The following is a 22,500-nucleotide window of genomic DNA, read 5'->3' as shown; positions in this document are numbered from 1 at the left end:
TTGTGCGTGTGTGTGTGTGTGTGTGCTTATGCCTGTGTGTGTGTGTGTGTGTGTGCGTGCGTATACCTTGTGTGTGTGTGTGTGTGTGTGTGTGGTTGTGTGTGTGTGTGTGTGTGTGTGTGTGTGTGTGTGTGTGTGTGTGTGTGTGTGTGTGTGTGTGTGTGTGTGTGTTTGTGTGTGTGTGTGTGTGTGTGTGTGTGTGTGTGTGTGTGTGTGTGCGTATGCCTGTGCGTATGCCTGTGTGTGTGTATTAACATAGATCCCAACAGAAATCCTCTGACGCTAAACTCATACACATATCAAACACTCTCTTTCTCTATCACACAAAAATGTGTGTAAATCACATTATCCTGCTACACTTCCCCAGCTTTAATCACATTATCCTGCTACACTTTCCAAGCTTCAATCACATATCCTGCTACACTTTCCCAGTTTATATCACATTATCCTGTTACACTTTCCCAGTTTAAATCAAAATATCCTGCTACACTTTCCCATCTTAAATCACATTATCCTGCTACAAATTACCAGCTTAAATCACATTATCCTGCTACACTTTCCCATCTTAAATCACATTATCCTGCTACACTTCCCCATCTTAAATCCCATTATCCTGCTACACTTCCCCATCTTAAATCCCATTATCCTGCTACACTTCCCCATCTTAAATCCCAATATCCTGCTACACTTCCCCATCTTAAATCACATTATCCTGCTACACTTTCCCAGTTTAAATCCCATTATCCTGCTACACTTTCCCAGTTTAAATCCCATTATCCTGCTACACTTTCCCAGCTTAAATCCCATTATCCTGCTACACTTTCCCATCTTAAATCACATTATCCTGCTACACTTTCCCATCTTAAATCACATTATCCTGCTACACTTTCCAAGATTAAATCAAATTATCCTGCTACACTTTCCCATTTTAAATCCCATTATCCTGCTACACTTTCCCAGTTTAAATCCCATTATCCTGCTACACTTTCCCATCTTAAATCACATAACACTCTGAATGAATGCACTCACTAACTGTAAGTCGCTCTGGATAAGAGCATCTGCTAAATTACTAAAATGTAAAATGTAATTATCCTGCTACATTTTCCCAAATGTCAAACAAAATATTGACTGGGGGTTGCTTGCCAACAGTAATCTGTCAGTAGTACACAGGGTAATTTGGCAATGGCTCTCCTTGACACTTGGGGCGCTGAGGTGATGCATTCAGATCAAAACACACACAGCTCTCCCCTATCTGTGTGTGTGACAGCGGGTGTCAGGGTCGCTCAGCCTTGTTGGAGAGCGGCGCTGTAGGAAAGTAGGAAAGAAATAAAAAATAAACACTCACACATACACACACACTTGCCCCCCAGGCAATCCCCATGCAGGAAAATACATCTGCAGGCATTCAGGTAGTTTAAGCGTGGCTGACACAATGGAGGATGTGTGTATGACCTTACCAATGGTCTTTCTGTCTGTCTAGCACCCCCTCTCTTCTTAGCTCATTGGTACTTAAAGTATAGTATAGTATAGTACTGTCCACACAGATGATGTACTGTGTGTGTGTGTGTGTGTGTGTTTGTGTGTGTGTGTGTGTGTGTGTGTGTGTGTGCGTGCGTGTGTGCGCAAGTGTATATTATGTGTGTGTGGTACAATGGTTCCCCCGATAAGCCAGTGTTACTCCTAACTAATATATCAGCTGGGTTATGGGTTCATTCCATTCCCAACGCTTCACTGGCTCTCTGCTCTCTGCTCGCAGAACAGAACTAGGTCAAACCTACTTTAGTGGAACAAAATGAAACAACAAAAAACAAATAAGGGTGTGTATGTGTGTATGTGTGTGTGTGTGTGTGTGTGTGTATGTGTGTGTGTGTGTGTGTGTGTGTGTGTGTGTGTGTGTGTGTGTGTGTGTGTGTGTGTGTGTGTGTGTGTGTGTGTGTGCGTGTGCGTACGTGTGAAGCAACTGATGCCACGTAAGAGACAGGGGGTTGACAGACAGAAAAACAGATAGAGAAAGAGAAACAGATAGAGAAAGAGAAACAGATAGAGATAGAGAAACAGATAGAGAAAGCGATAGAGATAGAGATAGAGATAGAGAAAGAGAAACAGATAGAGAAAGAGAAACAGATAGAGAAAGAGATAGAGATAGAGATAGAGAAAGATAAACAGATAGAGAAAGAGAAAGAGATAGAGAAAGAGATAGAGAAGAGAAAGAGATAGAGCAAGAGAAAGAGATAGAGAAAGAGAGAGAAAGAGAAACAGATAGAGAAAGAGAAACAGATAGAGAAAAATAAAGAGAAAGAGATAGAGAAAGAGAGAGAAACAGAAACAGATAGAGAAAGAGAGAGAGAAACAGATAGAGAAAGAGAAAGAGATAGAGATAGAGAAATAGATAGATAAAGAGATAGAGAAGAGAAAGAGAAGAGAAAGAGATAGAGAAAGAGATAGAGAAGAGAAAGAGAAACAGATAGAGAAAGAGAAAGAGATAGAGATAGAGAAACAGATAGAGAAAGAGATAGAGAAGAGAAAGAGAAACAGATAGAGAAAGAGATAGAGAAACAGACAGAGAAAGAGATAGAGATAGAGAAAGAGAAACAGATAGAGAAAGAGATAGAGAAAGAGATAGAGAAAGAGAAACAGATAGAGAAAGAGAAACAGATAGAGAAATAGAAACAGATAGAGAAAGAGAAAGAGATAGAGAAAGAGATAGAGAAGAGAAAGAGATAGAGAAAGAGAAACAGATAGAGAAAGATAAATAGATAAAGAAAGAGAAACAGATAGAGAAAGAGAAACAGATAGAGAAATAGAAACAGATAGAGAAATAGAAACAGATAGAGAAAGAGAAAGAGATAGAGAAAGAGATAGAGAAGAGAAAGAGATAGAGAAAGAGAAACAGATAGAGAAAGATAAATAGATAAAGAAAGAGAAACAGATAGAGAAAGAGAAACAGATAGAGAAATAGAAACAGATAGAGAAAGAGATAGAGAAAGAGAAAGAGAAACAGAGATAAAGAGAGAGAAACAGATAGAGAAAGAGATAGATAAACAGATAGAGAAAGAGCAACAGATAGAGAAAGAGATAGAGAAAGAGAAAAAGATAGAGAAAGAGATAGAGAAACAGATAGAGAAAGAGATAGATAAACAGATAGAGAAAAGAAACAGATAGAGAAAGAGATAGAGAAATAGATAGAGAAAGAGATAGAGAAAGAGAAACAGATAGGGAAAGAGAAACAGATAGAGAAAGAGATAGAGAAAGAGAAAGAGATAAAGAAAGAAAAACAGATAGAGAAAGAGAAACAGATAGAGAAAGAGATAGAGAAATATATACAGATAGAGAAAGAGATAGAGAAAGAAAAACAGATAGAGAAAGAGATACAGATAGAGAAAGAGATAGAGAAAGAAAAATAGATAGAGAAAGACCAACAGATAGAGAAAGAGAAAGAGATAGAGAAAGAGATAGAGAAGAGAAAGAGATAGAGAAAGAGATAGAGAAGAGATAGAGAAATAGATAGAGAAAGAGAAAGAGAAAGAGAAGAGAAGAGAAAGAGATAGAGAAAGAGAAAGAGAAAGAGAAAGAGAAAGAGATAGAGAAATAGATAGAGAAAGAGAAACAGATAGAGAAAGAGAAACAGATGGAGATAGAGAAAGAGAAACAGATAGAGAAAGAGAAGAGATAGAGGAAGAGATAGAGAAAGAGAAACAGAAACAGATAGAGAAAGTGAAAAAAGATAGAGAAAGAGATAGAGAAATACACTGCTCAAAAAAATAAAGGGAACACTAAAATAACACATCCTAGATCTGAATGAATGAAATAATCTTATTAAATACTTTTTTCTTTACATAGTTGAATGTGCTGACAACAAAATCACACAACAAGTATCAATGGAAATCAAATTTATCAACCCATGGAGGTCTGGATTTGGAGTCACCCTCAAAATTAAAGTGGAAAACCACACTACAGGCTGATCCAACTTTGATGTAATGTCCTTAAAACAAGTCAAAATGAGGCTCAGTAGTGTGTGTGGTCTCCACGTGCCCGTATGACCTCCCTACAACGCCTGGGCATGCTCCTGATGAGGTGGCGGATGGTCTCCTGAAGGATCTCCTCCCAGACCTGGACTAAAGCACCCGCCAACTCCTGGACAGTCTGTGGTGCAACGTGGCATTGGTGGATGGAGCGAGACACGATGTCCCAGATGTGCTCAATTGGATTCAGGTCTGGGGAACGGGCGGGCCAGTCCATAGCATCAATGCCTTCCTCTTGCAGGAACTGCTGACACACTCCAGCCACATGAGGTCTAGCATTGTCTTGCATTAGGAGGAACCCAGGGCCAACCGCACCAGCATATGTTCTCACAAGGGGTCTGAGGATCTCATCTCGGTACCTAATGGCAGTCAGGCTACCTCTGGCGAGCACATGGAGGGATGTGCGGCCCCCCAAAGAAATGCCACCCCACACCATGACTGACCCACCGCCAAACCGGTCATGCTGGAGGATGTTGCAGGCAGCAGAACGTTCTCCACGGCGTCTCCAGACTCTGTCACATGTGCTCAGTGTGAACCTGCTTTCATCTGTGAAGAGCACAGGGCGCCAGTGGCGAATTTGCCAATCTTGGTGTTCTCTGGCAAATGCCAAACGTCCTGCACGGTGTTGGGCTGTAAGCACAACCCCCACCTGTGGACATCGGGCCCTCATACCACCCTCATGGAGTCTGTTTCTGACCGTTTGAGCAGACACATGCACATTTGTGGCCTGCTGGAGGTAATTTTGCAGGGCTCTGGCAGTGCTCCTCCTGCTCCTCCTTGCACAAAGGCGGAGGTAGCAGTCCTGCTGCTGGGTTGTTGCCCTCCTACGGCCTCCTCCACGTTTCCTGATGTACTGGCCTGTCTCCTGGTAGCGCCTCCATGCTCGGGACACTACGCTGACAGACACAGCAAACCTTCTTGCCACAGCTCGCATTGATGTGCCATCCTGGATGAGCTGCACTACCTGAGCCACTTGTGTGGGTTGTAGACTCCGTCTCATGCTACCACTAGAGTGAAAGCACCGCCAGCATTCAAAAGTGACCAAAACATCAGTCAGGAAGCATAGGAACTGAGAAGTGGTCTGTGGTCACCACCTGGAAAACCAGTCTTTTATTCGGGGTGTCTTGCTAATTGCCTATAATTTCCACCTGTTGTCTATTCCATTTAAACAACAGCATGTGAAATGTATTGTCAATCAGTGTTGCTTCCAAAGTGGACAGTTTGATTTCGCAGAAGTGTGATTGACTTGGAGTTACATTGTGTTGTTTAAGTGTTCCCTTTATTTTTTTGAGCAGTGTAGATAGAGAAAGAGAAACAGATAGAGAAAGAGAAACAGATAGAGAAAGAGAAAGAGATAGAGATATAGATAGAGAAAGAGATAGATAAAGAGAAAGATAAACAGATAGAGAAAGAGAAAGAGATAGAGAAAGAGCAACATATAGAGAAAGAGAAAGAGATAGATATAGAGAAAGAGATAGAGAAAGAGAAAGATAAACAGATAGAGAAAGAGATAGAGAAAGAGAAACAGATAGAGAAAGAGAAAGAGAAGAGATAGAGAAACAGATAGAGAAACAGAAACAGATAGAGAAAGAGAAAGAGATAGAGAAAGAGAAAGAGAAAGAGATAGAGATATAGATAGAGAAAGAGATAGAGAAAGAGAAAGATAAACAGATAGAGAAAGAGAAAGAGATAGAGAAAGAGAAAGAGATAGATAAAGAGAAAGAGATAGAGAAAGAGAAAGAGAAACAGATAGAAAAAGAGAAACATATAGAGAAAGAGTTAGAGAAAGAGATAGAGAAAGAGAAACAGACAGAGAAACAGATAGAGAAAGAGAAAGAGATAGAGAAAGAGAAAGAGAAAGAGATAGAGATAGAAAAAGAGAAAGAGAAAGAGAAAGAGAAAGAGAAAGAGAAAGAGAAAGAGAAAGAGAAAGAAAAAGAGAAAGAGAAAGAGAAAGAGGTGGGAGGGAAAAAGGAAAGGATGCTAGGAGAGAAAAGGGAAAGGAAAGATGGAAGGAAGGAAGGAAGGAAGGAAGGAAGGAAGGAAGGAAGGAAGGAGAGTGGGAGGAGGAGAGTGGGAGGAGGAGAGGTCCATTTCATTAACAACTGTGGCCACTGAGCGTGACCGTGAGGAGCAGACAGACACCACGGCTCAATCAATTTAATGATGACATCATCAATAAATTAATTACAAACAGCCAATGGGAAAAAGGATGGTACACTGACACCTCGTCCTAATTGGGCATTTGAATTTTACGTATCTGTGATGCATCACAACGATTGGTCAGAATAATTTGTAACCAAAGTAGCTGTTTCGTAAGAGTTGCAGGGTTTAAAGCCTCCCGAGTGGTGCAGCGGTCTAAGGCACTACAGACGGCCGTGACCAGGAGACCCATGAGGCGGTGCACAATTGGCCCAGCGTCGTCCGGGTTAGGGGAGGGTTTGGCCGGACGGGATTTCCTTGTCCCATCGCACTCTAACGACTCCTTGTGGCAGGCCGGGCGCCTACAAGCTGACCTCGTTCGCTAGCTGGACGGTGTTTCCTCCGACACATTGGCGCGGCTGGTTTTTACGGGTTAAGCGAGCAGTGTGTCAAGAAGCAGTACGGCTTGGCAGGGTCGTGTTTCGGAGGACGCATGGCTCTCGACCTTCGCCTCTCAGTAGAGGAGTTGCAGCGATGGGACAAGACTGTAACTATTAATTGGATATCATGAAATTGGGGAGAAAAAAGGGTAAAAGTACAAAGAAATGAAAAGAATAGAGTTGCAGGGTTTGGATTTCGTTCAGATCTGGACATTCGGGCCTTAAAAGAAAAGTGAGAGGTGTAGCTGAGTGATGTGTAATTGTGTGGTTTGTTATGACGCAAGAAATGTTTCCAAACAACAGGGGACACCTGTCGGACTCAGCCCTGTAACTATAAACAAGCGGAGGAAGGATACTCTCCATCTCTTCTTACTACCTCCATCCAACCAACGCTCATTCCTTCTCTCCACGCGTCTTTTAGCGCAACGGAACACTGAATCTTACTGGACGACACAGTGAATAATTGATGGTGATTGAGAGACAGCTATGAAAGAAGAAAGATAGCCCCAGTGCCTCGGGGTCAAAGGTCAGGATATACCATTTCAGGCACTAGCCCCTACTTCCATCTAGATGACAGAATCATTTTTAACATGGTCATTGTTTCAATTACACACTGACTCTTGAGAATGCCCTTGAAGTAGGATGTCGGCCATTTTGACAGCTGTACCCAGATATCTTTATATAGCTCACTGATGTCTGTACCCCCAGACCGTTTATCTGTCCATATCTAAAATATTGTATATTTTATAATTTACAGTAGAATGACCTTGTTCCTGAAAAAAACACATTCGATATGGGCATTCTAAACAGGATTTTTTATCACAGTAACTGATCCCTAGTTTAAAGGCTGGTGCAGTTAGTGTTTCAAGGATGTTCCAACTGGCAACTGGAGCTTCTGCTCAGTTTTATGACAGTTAATTTCAAAACTACGCTCTGTCAAAATAATAAAATTTAAAAAAGGTGAAATTAGGCACTTGAAGGGATAAAAAGATTGCTCTCGAAATAGGCTGATTGCATGACTAATTTCAAGTGTGCAGCAGAGATGATTTTATTTGAACAAAGACTTCAGTCTGTTTAGATTTTGTCATTCCACCTACACAAGAATGACAAAAGCATGAACATGTAATGACCAGTGTATGACACATAATGTTACCCAAATATGAGAATTACAACATTAATGTCTGCAATGAATTAAGACTGAGTAATGCCCGGGTATACAGTATTATGAACCATACTACAGTACATTCTCACCCGTATCACACTGACCCCTCAATACTGAGGAATGCTGGGAAATATATTACCACAAACCGTCCAGTCATATCCACCCTGAGACATACCTGAACCAATCAGGTTCACCGAAAGCACAAATTAGCCAATGACATCCAGCCTGGGCCATATCCTACCCCAACCCCAACCTGACCTCTACTGACACTGTAGTACACAATCAAACAAACATACATCACTCCTGCATCTCTTTCTTCCTCTCTTCTATTCTCCCATAATGCCCTCTCTATTTATGTATTTAGCTCTTTCCTTCCTTCCAATCTTTCTGTCCTCCTTCCTATCAGTCATTCATTCTCTCTCTGTCCTCTTTCCTATCAGTCATTCATTCTCTTTCTGTCCTCTTTCCTATCAGTCATTCATTCTCTCGCTGTCCTGTGTATTGCATCAGAGGTCTGTCTCTAAGGTGTTCCAGTGTTTTTCCAGCCGGGAGGAGCACTGCAGAGCAAACTGACACCGCTACTGAATTATAGATATCTGTTACATCACACACACACACACACACACACACACACACACACACACACACACGCCTGCCACTCATTTACAGCACTCGCCTCTAACCACACAAACGCCTTATGCCTGACCCCTCCCCCATTCATCCTTCTTCCATAAAAACGCCACTCTCCATCCCTCCCTCTATCCCTCCCTTCAAAGACTTCGTCTTTCATCCTCCTTTCATCTCTCTAAGACTCCTGCAGGAAAAGCTGCGTCATTAAATCACTTCAAACAGAGAGAAAGAGAGTGGCCTGGTCTCACTCAATAACTACAGGAGAGAAGGAGAGAAGGAGAGAAAGAGAAAGAAAGAGAGAGAAAGTCTCCAGGCTCACGTCTAAAACAGAATGCATCGGCCCCCTACATATACAAAGTAGGGTTCCTCAAGGGTTCTACCTGGAACCATAATGACTCAAATAACATTTTGAGCCCTCTAATGGTTCTTTATAGTTCACAAAAAGTGATAATGTAGGGGAGGTGGCTCATTCAAATATTTTGGGGGGTGGTTTGCGCAAAGCTCTTTTTGCGCAACCGTGAGTGAGAGTGTCATTCCACTTTATCTAATGTGTTGTGTTACACCAGTACATGTTACATATGGCTATGGCCAGTGACGGTGTCTTGTGAAAGACTCTCGTATGGCCGTATGGGAACAGTTGACTAAATCAGTCAGTGGTTCTCATTTCTCTCCTCAGGGACCTCCAGCTGTTCCAGAGGTAGCTCATTTGGTTCAACTTGTCAATTAACACAATAATAAAACCTATGCAATTTTAACAATATAATATGGCTGACCAGAATACAAAACCCTGTACGGTTCTTCAAAATGATCTACAAAGAACCTTTCAGAATGAGATCTTTTTTTCAAAGAACCAATCTCCATTAAGGTTCTATATAGTCCCAAAAAGGGTTCCACTATGGTTACAAGCCAAAGACCCCTTATCTGGTACTATTTAGAAAAACATTGTGTGTGTGTACAGGGCCATAGACAGGAACTACTGTCATCATTACCATAACTGTGTGTACAGGGCCATAGACAGGAACTATCGTCATCATTACCATAACTGTGTGTACAGGGCCATAGACAGGAACTACTGTCATCATTACCATAACTGTGTGTACAGGGCCATAGACAGGAACTACTGTCATCATTACCATAACTGTGTGTACAGGGCCATAGACAGGAACTACTGTCATCATTACCATAACTGTGTGTACAGGGCCATAGACAGGAACTATCGTCATCATTACCATAACTGTGTGTACAGGGCCATAGACAGGAACTATCGTCATCATTACCATAACTGTGTGTACAGGGCCATATACAGGAACTATCGTCATCATTACCATAACTGTGTGTACAGGGCCATAGACAGGAACTACTGTCATCATTACCATAACTTTGTGTCCAGGGCCATAGACAGGAACTAATGTCATCATTATCATAACTGTGTGTACAGGGCCATAGACAGGAACTACTGTCATCATTATCATAACTGTGTGTACAGTGCCATAGACAGGAACTATCGTCATCATTACCATAACTGTGTGTACAGGGCCATAGACAGGAACTATCGTCATCATTACCATAACTGTGTGTACAGGGCCATAGACAGGAACTACTGTCATCATTACCATAACTGTGTGTACAGGGCCATAGACAGGAACTATCGTCATCTTACCATAACTGTGTGTACAGGGCCATAGACAGGAACTATCGTCATCATTACCATAACTGTGTGTACAGGGCCATAGACAGGAACTATCGTCATCATTACCATAACTGTGTGTACAGGGCCATAGACAGGAACTATCGTCATCATTACCATAACTGTGTGTACAGGGCCATATACAGGAACTATCGTCATCATTACCATAACTGTGTGTACAGGGCCACAGACAGGAACTATCGTCATCATTACCATAACTGTGTGTACAGGGCCATAGACAGGAACTATTGTCATCATTACCATAACTGTGTGTACAGGGCCATAGACAGGAACTATCGTCATCATTACCATAACTGTGTGTACAGGGCCATAGACAGGAACTATCGTCACTATTACCATAACTGTGTGTACAGGGCCATAGACAGGAACTATTGTCATCATTACCATAACTGTGTGTACAGGACCATATACAGGAACTACTGTCATCATTACCATAACTGTGTGTACAGGGCCATAGACAGGAACTATTGTCATCATTACCATAACTGTGTGTACAGGGCTATAGACAGGAACTATCGTCATCTTACCATAACTGTGTGTACAGGGCCATAGACAGGAACTATCGTCATTATTACCATAACTGTGTGTACAGGGCCATAGACAGGAACTATCGTCATCTTACCATAACTGTGTGTACAGGGCCATAGACAGGAACTATTGTCATCATTACCATAACTGTGTGTACAGGGCCATAGACAGGAACTATTGTCAGCATTACCATATCTGTGCCTGCCAACATTTGTATATCCCCATTGTCATGATAATCTTCTCATATGCCGCTTTGCCTTCCTACAATTTACATTTTAGTCACTTAGCAGACGCTCTTATCCAGAGCGACTTACAGTTAGTGAGTGCATACATTATTTTTTATTTTTTCATACTGGTCCCCTGTGGGAATCGAACCCACAACCCAGGCGTTGCAAGCGCCATGCTCTACCAACTGAGCTACACGGGACTTCCTGTCACATGTCTTATCCACAGTCAGAAACACAAGCACAATGGTCACAATGGTCACAACCAACATTTTCAGCTTGACACAATGGCATTGGAGGACTATACTGCTTTCATTTTACAGCAAAGAACTACACAAATGTGCCCGCGCAGTTGCGCACACACACACGCGTGCGCGCATGCACACACACACACACACACACACACACAAAGGAAAACAGCTGACTCATTGCAGCTTGCCAAGTTAAGAGCAGAGCGCAGAGTGTGGACTGACCAATGAGGCTCTTCGTAGCCTGCGGCTCATGGGCTTGTCGAAGGGCGGACTGTTCATGGCAAACTTCTCCAGGTAGCCTTCCGGTAGCCTGATGTCAGCCGGCAGAGACAGACGCTTGTTTATGTCCTGGAGAGCGAGAGAGAGAGGATAGAGAGAGGTGGGAGAGAGAGAAAGAGACAGAGATTAGTTAATAACTGTATGTTCAATCAGTCAATCAAATCAATATTATTATTGTGATACATTGTCTGTATATAAGAGTATACAGTGACCACTGGCCTGTACAGCATCAGGGTCAATTCCACATCAATGCAGTCAATTTAGGAAGTGGATTGAAATTACAATGCTGAAAGGTCCGCTTTGAATGAATTGACTGAATTGAAAGGGAATTGACACCCTGGTTGTGATACATCCATTACTAACAATCATATCTGTAGTCGACATTGAACTACATCTCCCAACATGCCTCACTCCTCTATAGCCTGCTCCAGGCAGGTTGCCAATCATCCCTGGTTTCCATGGCAGCACTGCCTGGCCCAGACCCAACCTCCCCAGAGGATATGTCCCCAATGTGTGTGTGTGTGTGTGTGTGTGTGTGTGTGTGTGTGTGTGTGTGTGTGTGTGTGTGTGTGTGTGTGTGTGTGTGTGTGTGTGTGTGTGTGTGTGCGAACATGTACACAAGCACAATGGTCATAACCAACATTTTCACCTTGGCACAATGGCATTGGAGGACCATACTGCTTTCATTTTACAACAAAGAACTACACAAATGAACATCCATGTGTGGATATCGAATCCTAATGTTTTGCAGAGATGGAAGGCTGCTAGCACATTCCAAAGGAAAGAAAACAACATGGAACTAGGGCTGTGACGGTCATTTTGTCAGCCGGTAACTGTCATGCAGATGACTGCCGGTCACACGGTAATTTACCGTTAATTAACATAAACATGTTTAGCATCATGGGCTTTCGAACATCTACATTTAAAAAAGTTTAATAAATCAATTTAATATAGCCTAGACCATCACAATAATAAATATTATTTATTTAGTTGTGATAGGCCTGTAAACCTGGGAATGTATTTGAAATAAAAAATAAAAGGGTTGCATGATGCAACTCTATATTAACTCTATATTAACTCTATATTAACACTATATTGACTCTATATTGACTCTATATTAACTCTATATTGACTCTATATTAACTCTATATTGACTCTATATTAACTCTATATTGACTCTATTGACTCTATATTAACTCTATATTAACTCTATATTGACTCTATATTAACTCTATATTAACTCTATATTGACTCTATATTGACTCTATATTGACTCTATATTAACTCTATATTGACTCTATATTGACTCTATATTAACTCTATATTAACTCTATATTGATGATTTGGAAAAGGTAGCAAAAAAAGGCATGCGCTCTGATCCTTCCTGCAGAGAGCGAGAGCCAATTGCATTGCTCTGCTTGTGTGGCAAGCAAGTTAGGGGATATCTAATCAATGGAAGATTAAATTAAAATGACAGAATTCAAAGTGAAATGAGAATTAAAGGCTACAGCGACCAAAAGCCAACAGGTAGGCTGCTATTTAGGCTATAATCTGAATGGAGTTGTTGTTTTGTGTAGCTAACTGTAGGACGGTGAGAAGCACAGTAACGTTATGGCTAGCCTCAATTAGCTAGCTTCTCTCGGTTTGATGAAGTCAAGACAGGTACTATGTAATCGAATGGGATGATAAATAACTAGCAAGAAGTTAGTCTAGCGGGAGATAACAGTGGTTGAGGTCGGTCTCTCCCTCCGTGCCTGCTCCGGTGCTCCGAGCATCATGTTTCTTACTCACACATTCACACACCAGCCTCCACTTCCTTATAGCCTACAGCTGCTCACTCTGAGGCTCTCTCTCTCCCTTTCTCCGGTTTAATAAAGTAGCAAAACAATTGGCTTTTCTGCTGCTTCCCTCACTCGGACCGGACCGGTTATCCTTTAGGTCCTTTCGGAACAGGTTTTTAAAATGTATTTATGCATATTGGGTCCGGGGCTTTCCTGTGTCCACTTTGGAACGGGAGCTCTAACTCACATCACCATTTGTCCTCATCATTCAGATTATTCCAATTCAATCATTAAGTGATTAGAGGGACAATAGAGCACTGAGTACCAGGCCATTAGCGAGGGCCGTTAGCAAGTTTGGTAGGCTACCCATCAGCGCCATTCATTTGTGCAGTTTTGGATGGGATTACCGTGACCAATGGTCATCAGGGAATTTGACTGCGGTCATTACTCGTGTGGCGGTAATATGGTCACCTTGACAGCCCTACATGGAACAGAACATATGAGCCATCACCCTGGGGACTCTGACAACCCATCACACGCACGCACACACACACACACACACAAACACACACACACACACATAAAGGACACATATTCTTATTATTTATATAATCAGCGATAGTAGTGACATCTTGACAACACACACACACAATATAAAATTAGGTTATACTGTACGTTAGTGTTGCAAGGTATACCAAAACTTCTGTAATTTTTCGATACTAGAACATGAAAAACGGTTCGGTACTAGAATTTTTGTTAGTTTCGGTACTTCTGTCAACTGTGTCTCTCGTCATATGGATTGAGAGGATCGAGTCTGTCTAGTAATTTGTCTGAATCTTCTCAAGGGGACAGTAGTAAGCTAGCTAGGCTAATTGACTTCTCAAGGGGACAGTAGTAAGCTAGCTAGGCTAATTGACTTCTCAAGGGGACAGTAGTAAACTAGCCAGGCTACATGTCTTCTCAAGGGGACAGTAGTAAGCTAGCCAGCCTACTTGTCTTCTCAAGGGGACAGTAGTAAACTAGCTAGGCTAATTGACTTCTCAAGGGGACAATAGTAAGCTAGCCAGCCTACTTGCGCATACAGCTGACACAGCATGAGCCACTTTTGAGAAGCAAGCAAAAGGAGAGAGAAAATGCGACACCATGGCCTCTTCTAACAAAAGCATCATACCTCCACACCCGCAGTTTGTTGACAAAACTGGCTCCAGAAGCAAACTATGGGAATATTTTTCTTACAGAGCAGATGATGAGGGCCAGCCCACCGAAACAACTATTCAAAAGGTGTTGCAAAGCAGTGCAGTGCAAGGGAGGTTTAGTTGCAAAACAACATAAAACAATTATTTTACACATGACATTCTGCATTGTAATGTTATTCTCCTAGCAACTAAATTCTAATTATTTTTGAGTGGCAATGACATGAACATATATTCAGCATGACATTCATGTGAGCATTATAATATGATTACAACCCAAAAGTAATATAAAATGAACTCATAGTTTAGCTGTGACAGCAATATATTTAGACTACTTTGCGTTTGTCTGGGCTTGCTAGCAGTAGCCACTAGCCAGTCAGCAGCAGCCCTGGGCGGAGCGTTGAACCCTGGGAGTTGAAATGCACTCTGGGAATCGTAGTATGCTGTGTAAAATCCATTGTATTTCTATGGTGGGTAAGCTTCAGAAATGAGCTTCAGAGTTTTTTTTTATGTCATTTTGGAACTAAACTATTAATTTAATACATACAATTATTTAGCTGTAATGAATCATAGGTCTAATGAATGTAATTTGACCCAATATTATGGCCATAGATTTAATTAACCCTGATATGTATCAAATTAAATTTCAATCAGTTTAGATATATGAGGCTCATGGTTTTGCATAAGGAATGTAATATGTTATTCAATGTTTATTTTTTTTATTTTTTTAAAGAAATTGAATATAGAATAGAATATATCCTATTTGTTATTTTAGTTGATCTACCAGTTATTAACATATTGTTCAATGTTGCAAAAAATAAAGCTCAGTGGTTATTCTGTGACTTTAGCTTATAGCGTTCTTTTTTTCTTCTTCCGTGGTATCATTTTGGTATCGAGTATCATTTTGGTATCGAGTATCGTTCTTTTTTTATATCATTTTGGTATAGAGTATCATTTTGGTATCGATTATCGTTTTGTTATAGAGTATCGTTTTGGTATCGAGTATCGTTTTGGTATTAAATATCGTTTTGTTATTGAATATCTTTCATATCGGGGTATCGTTTTGGTATCAAGTATCGTTTCGTTATTGAATATTGTTTTGATATTGATTATCGTTTTGGTATTGAATATCAATTTTTTGATAAACCTTGTATTGGTACCGAAGTCAAAATTCTGGTATCGTGACAACACTACTGTACGTAGGAATATACATACACATGTGAATATGACAACACCTTGACACATTCACCTGTACACAGTAAGCCTTTATCTCTGCTTAATAAGTCTCATCGACGCCTCATCCATTCTATTAATTCATCACCACACTCACTGAAGTACAAACTCAATCAACACACACATTGATTATACACACACACAGACAATGACTACTACACACAAACATGCCCACACACAACACACACACACACACACACACACACACACCATCACTCAAAAAATCATGTTCAGACACATGCACTCTTTCATTCACTTAGAAACATTTGATTTGATTTCATGCATGTGTACACACACACACACACACACACACACACCTGACTAGTGAGTACCCAGTATTGTCACATCACACACACACAACCTAGTACTTACAATGCAGAACAGCTCTAGTAAGTCCCTCATTGTCCCTCTGAATGGTAATCCTACACTCTCACACACGCTTCACACACTGCACCTCTCTCGTCTGCCACATGACCCAACAGATAGAGATGGACAGAACCAGAGAGAGAGAGAGCGAGAGAAAGAGAGAGAGAGAGAGAGAGAAAGAGAGAGAGAGAGAGGGCACGATTGTGCCAGAGTACCCCACACACTCTGAGGAAGAAGGGGAGGAGGAAGAGGGAAAAGAGGGAGGATGGACAGATTCCTGAGGGTAGAACAGAGATGGGGGAAGGGGGGAACGTGGAGGGATGGACAGATTCCTGAGGGTAGAACCGAGATGTGGGAAGGGGGGAACATGGAGGGATGGACAGATTCCTGAGGGTAGAACCGAGATGGGGGAAGGGGGGAACATGGAGGGATGGACAGATTCCTGAGGGTAGAACCGAGATGGGGGAAGGGGGGAACATGGAGGGATGGACAGATTCCTGAGGGTAGAACAGAGATGGGGGAAGGGGGGAACATGGAGGGATGGACAGATTCCTGAGGGTAGAACCGAGATGTGGGAAGGGGGGAACATGGAGGGATGGACAGATTCCTGAGGGTAGAACCGAGATGGGGGAAGGGGGGAATGTGGAGGAATGTTGGGAATCGCTGATAGGAAACAGTTATTTTCCATCTATCTGTCCTCCTCACTCTCTCCCTCTCCTCAGATCTATCTTTCCTCCTCCTCTCTCTCTCTCTCTCTCTCTCTCTCTCTCTCTCTCTCTCTCTCTCTCTCTCTCTCTCTCTCTCTCTCTCTCCCTCTCTTCCCTATCATGGTTTCATCATTTCATTCAGTCCCCCCCTCTCTCTCTCTCTCTCTCTGTTTCTCTCTCTCCCTCCCCCTTCTTCTCTCTGTCTGTAGTAAACATGGTCTAAATCAGTTCAGTCCAGAGTGTTCACACAGAGGCAGCAGACTGTGTGTCCAGGGGCATTTCCTGCAATACTGCTGCACTCATCATTCTACACACACACACACGCACGCACGCACACACACACACACACATACACACACACACACACACACACACACACACACACACACACACACACACACACACACACACACACACACACACACACACACACACACACACACACACACACACACACACACACACACCCACACACACACACACACACACACACACACACACACACACACACACACACACACACACAGACAGACAGACAGAGCTAAACAGACAGAGAGACAGACAGACAGACAGACAGACACACACACACACCAATTGTACCTCGTTGGAGATGCGTCTGTGGTGGTTGTTCCTCATGCGGACCCTAACTGGACTCTGGACTTCATCAGACGACGTCCCAGACGCCTGATCACTCTCCCCGTCTGAGCCCATCTTCACGTTCTCATGGACGATACCTGCAGGAAACATTAAATATACTTTATCTGGATCCTCAGTCAAGTATTAAAGGCCAACTCCTCAACTCCTGTGTTCTGATTAGTCATTACAATAACAATAGTTAAAATCCCAACAGAAATACACTGAATTAAAACCTCTGGAAGGACAGGGGATGATTTAGTTGTTATTTGAACCATTCTGTTTTTACATAGAACCCAAATATTTCAAATATATGCATACAGAGGTCAGGTCTTAGTTACAACCATGGAAGAAACACCATCCTCCATATAAATGATTGAAAGCAGGCAGATTTCTACCACTATCTTTCCTTCAGGTGATTTCATCCCTCTTTTTTTTTGTATCTCACATTTGATCATCCTCTTAATGGTTAAGGGACCAGAGTCAGAGAAACACACACAACCCTGAGATGACACTGCTTCAGAGCACCCCCTTCTGGGAGGTGTGGTAGAGTCCGACCCTCAGATGAGGGATTGTACCACCAGCCCTGCAGGGGTGTCAGCTAGGTATCAGCTAGGTGTGTAAAACACAGGTGGTGAGGTGAGGAGGTCAGAAGATCAATATCACCCTGCATGCACTGCAGCTGTCTTAAGCGTAAATCATAGTCCACAGACGCTGAGACGCATTAGTCCGGTGTTCCATTGTGACATAGATATGCGGCTCTGAGACTACACCGTCTGCGGTGGACGCACAGCCCGAACACTCACCTCCCCACAATTCCCAACCAACAAGTCTCCGGTATGCATCCTCTATTCATTTGAATGTGTTGACAGTTGGAGAAATTGCTTGAGCTGCGCTAAGAATTCGAAAAGTATGAAAGCCAATGGTCCAATATTCTAGAACACTGCTGTGTGTATGCGTACACGTTTTGGACTATGATAAACCCTTTACTGTGTGTGTGTGTGTGTGTGTGTGTTTGTCAATCCCCCTCCCATCATCACCTGTCTTCCCTGAATCCATCTGATAAATGAGTCTCAGGCGCGGTAGATAGACGAGATCTGTGGGTGTATATGACTGTGTGTGTGTATGTGTAGGTGTGTGTGTGTGGACGTGTTTAACTATTCTTGTGGGGACCAGAAGTCCCCACAAGAATAGTAAACAAAAATTATTTTGACCAACTGGGGACATTTAGTTAGTCCCCACGAGGTCACATGCCATTTCTAGGGGGTTTGGTGTTAGGGTTAGAATTACGTTAAGGGTTAGGGTTAGTTTTAGGGTTAGGGTTAGGAGCTAGGGTTTGTTTTAGGGTTAGGGTTAGGAGCTAGGGTTAAGGATAGGTTTTTGGGTTATGGTTATGGTTATGGTTAAGGTTAGGGTTAGGTTTAGGGGTTATTGAAAATAGGATTTCGAATGGGACTGAATTGTGTGTCCCCACAAGGTTAGCTGTACAAGACTGTGTGTGTGTGTGTGTGTGTGTGTGTGTGTGTGTGTGTGTGTGTGTGTGTGTGTGTGTGTGTGTGTGTGTGTGTGTGTAGAGAGAAGGGAGGTAAAACTCTCTTTCCTTCAGTCTAAGGTTTCAAGGTTTATTTGGCTTCCATGGTGTGTGGTATCTGAGACAGCAGCACTCAGGGATCAGTAGCCTAGTCTACAGACTGGAGGTGACTGAATGTAATGGTGTATACTGATAAACAGGACTGAATAACCACCTGACAGATAGACAGAGAGAAAGAGAGAGAGAGAGAGAGAGAGAGAGAGAGAGAGAGAGAGAGAGAGAGAGAGAGAGAGAGAGAGAGAGAGAGAGAGAGAGAGAGAGAGAGAGAGAGAGAGAGAGAGCGAGAGAGACAGAGAGAGAGAGAAAGAGGAAGAGAGAGAGAGAAAGAGAGAGAGCGAACGAGAGAGAGAGAGAGAGAGGGAGAGACAGAGAGAAAGAGGAGAGAGAGAGAGAAAGAGAGAGAGAGAGAGAGAGAGAGAGAGAGAGAGAGAGAGAGAGAGAGAGAGAGAGAGAGATAACAAAAAAGAGAGAGCATAGCTGCTCCAATGAGATTCATGGTTTTCCAGAATGAGAGAGTCTGTATTAACCCTTTGATGCGTATGATCACGTATTTGTGATCATTGTTGAGTGGTCCCTGCAGCGTACTATCTCAAATATGTGATTGGAACAGTAGCAACAGAATGTATGACGCAACAAACACGTCTAAACAGCATTGTTATCTGAACAGCATCTAAATATTTTTTTGTACTGATGGAAAATAAAGGTCTTAAACTTTATTCCTCAATTTTACCTTTTATTGTAAAAGCTAAATGCGAACTTCATCATCCAAGCATCACACGGAACACATCCACAGCCAAACTCATTCTATAAACCAGTCTAAATAACAGGTTGCGCTGACAAAAAACAATACATAAGTTAGCGACCTAACAGCTAGACTAGTTTACAATGTACCACATCTCTGGTGAGCACAAGAGACGAATGTAATGTTGTTTAGAAAAGAAATGCATGTCAGCTAAGCTAACAGCAGCTAAATTCGTAAGGAAAATAACCATGAAGGCAATGCGGGCGCCAGCCAGAAAATGTGCTGGGGGAAAACGTTTGTGCAAGGCATGTTCTGACTAGAGATGCGCAATGTCTTCATACTTGATCTGGGGAAACACTGGGGAAGTGCTTGGGCTCTCATTGAAGAGAGAACTTTGTCCGGCTCAGTAAAGCCTGAAACATAAATTGTCCATAACAGTGAAATGGGCTACTTCCTATGTGAATTAATGAGGAGGCTGAACACACCTCTACACATAGCCTATAGATAATTGGCAGGCAGCGTGCCTTAGCTTGAGGGCAGCGCGGGTAACTGTCCTGTTGCGTAACAATCACATTTTGGAGCAGTGAGAGCATTCTGACATCACGCGCATGAAAAGACTCATGCAGGGGCAACGGTTAGAGATATTTGGAACTCACACGTGAAAAGGTTAAAAGACATGAAGATCATCACAGATGAAGGTAGAATTGTTCTCTGTTAGCACCCATAACACACTGTCATTTCCCTGTCGTTTCCAGTGTCAACAAAACCAGTACGGTTGAAGAGAAGGAGGAGGATAGGAGGATAGGAGAGGAGGAGGATAGGAGGATAGGAGAGGAGGAGGAGGATAGGAGGCTAGGAGAGGAGGAGGATAGGAGGATAGGAGGCTAGGAGAGGAGGAGGATAGGATAGGAGGATAGGAGGCTAGGAGAGGAGGAGGATAGGAGGATAGGAGAGGAGGAGGAGGATAGGAGGCTAGGAGAGGAGGAGGATAGGAGGATAGGAGGCTAGGAGAGGAGGAGGATAGGATAGGAGGATAGGAGGCTAGGAGAGGAGGAGGATAGGAGAGGAGGAGGAGGATAGGAGGCTAGGAGAGGAGGAGGATAGGAGGATAGGAGAGGAGGAGGAGAGGAGAGGAGGAGGAGGATAGGAGGCTAGGAGAGGAGGAGGATAGGAGGCTAGGAGAGGAGGAGGATAGGAGGATAGGAGAGGAGGAGGATAGGAGAGGAGGATAGGAGGCTAGGAGAGGAGGAGGATAGGAGGATAGGAGAGGAGGAGGATAGGAGGCTAGGAGAGGAGGAGGATAGGAGGATAGGAGATGGAGGAGGAGGATCGGAGGATAGGAGATGGAGTAAGGAAGGATTAGTGAGGGGGATGATTGGATACGTAAGGGCACAATCATGGGTAGCGAGGGAGAAGGTGAGGAGGAGAGGAGGGGGAGGAGAAGAGGACGGGGTTGTGGGGGATTGTATTTGCAAGGTTATCCATCATACCTGTCAGCGATGGGGAGAGGAGAGGGATTTAGAAAACATGGCAAGCCTAAACTAACAACAACATCACAAATCTGTCTATACTGTAAAACAAATGATTAAACTATAATCACAATGTTTTTTTTAAACATTATTAACAACTGTCAGAACTCTAACCTACCTGTTCATGTTACCTACATCTGTGCTTATAATTCAACATCTCCTCACGGCAAACCTAAACTCCCTCTGTGTGTGTACAGCTGTAAGGGTTCCATTATCTACATCTCCTCACGGCAACCCTCAACTACCTGTTCACTTGACTGCATCTGTCCATATGAACATCAACTGTTGACATACAGTGCAGTAAACACTATATGTTCATTACCTCCAGACGTACACTATAGTACACATATGGTACATCTGAGCTAACACAGACATTCCAACTAGTCAAGTGTATGTCACTTGCAAATAAAAGCACTGCGTAAACATAGCTAATTCCTGCCTGTATGTACCGGATAATGTGTCCAGCCAAGAGTAACCTAGCCACATCAGAAATCAACACTCAGGGTTGATGTGGAAACATTACACTGACAGTAACTGACACTAGACAGATAAATCCAACCAGGATATCTACCTGCTGATATACACATAGACACACACACACACACACACACACACACACACACACACACACACACACACACACACACACACACACACACACACACACACCTGACTAGTGAGTACCCAGTATTGTCACATCACTGTCACCCTAAGGAGAAGTCATGGTGTGGTTTGCTTATGTAAACATGGAGATAGGACAAGACAGGACAGGGCAGGGTGATCAGAGAGAAGAACACAGTCATCTGTTGTGGAAAATTCCACTACTTAAACATAGAGTAAGACATCACCTGACAGTAGCATATCACCTGTTTTAGCCAGCTGGGTAGGCCAGGCCTTTTAGATATTGGTGATGGAAAAAGGTGAGTTACATAAACCTAAAGCACTCGGAGAAAACAGTACAATCATAAGATTTATTTAAATTCCCACACTCACAAACACAAGCACACACACACACACACACACATCCAGCCAAACTCCTTACCTTAGTATCCCTCAAAGCCATACATAGAGAGAGCTCAGACAACTTTTAGAACGGACGCCATGTTGCTGCCCTTGAGCATTCATTCCAATTATCCATTCAGGACAAGTATTTGGATTCTAATTTTAATTCAAGACATTCAGTTACATAGCATTAAGAAAATTCCATAAACTGCTATTGGTCAATATTGTCCATAGATGCGGTAAAGAGGACAATGGAATGCAGACCGTCGGGGACACTGGATTGGCACACATTCAACAAATCTGATCGAACAAAGTGTATATTCGTAAAATCTGTCAT

The 22,500-nt window shown here is 42.6% G+C and overlaps 1 protein-coding gene across 1 annotated transcript in view; it reads right to left on the bottom strand.

Annotated features, from left to right (window-relative positions):
• The window catches only part of LOC311149503 (cyclin-dependent kinase 16-like), a gene marked incomplete at its 3' end in the record, with an annotated part of 32,164 nt that extends 14,769 nt beyond the window's left edge, over positions 1 to 17,395 (bottom strand). Inside the window, exons 1-2 of the mRNA XM_084186689.1 lie at positions 17,267 to 17,395; positions 11,330 to 11,455 (exon numbers count right to left, since the gene is read on the bottom strand). Coding sequence (XP_084042815.1) covers positions 11,330 to 11,455; positions 17,267 to 17,377 — 237 coding nt within the window. The 5' untranslated portion in view covers positions 17,378 to 17,395. The remainder of the gene's footprint in view (positions 1 to 11,329; positions 11,456 to 17,266) is intronic.
• Positions 17,396 to 22,500: the final 5,105 nt, after the last annotated feature.

This window comes from Coregonus lavaretus, assembly GCF_964263955.1.
Source record: "Coregonus lavaretus genome assembly, chromosome: 22".
Taxonomy (NCBI): Eukaryota; Metazoa; Chordata; class Actinopteri; order Salmoniformes; family Salmonidae; genus Coregonus; species Coregonus lavaretus.
The sequence above is the reverse complement of the archived record's forward strand: the minus strand, read 5'-3'. Positions and strand labels throughout refer to the sequence as shown.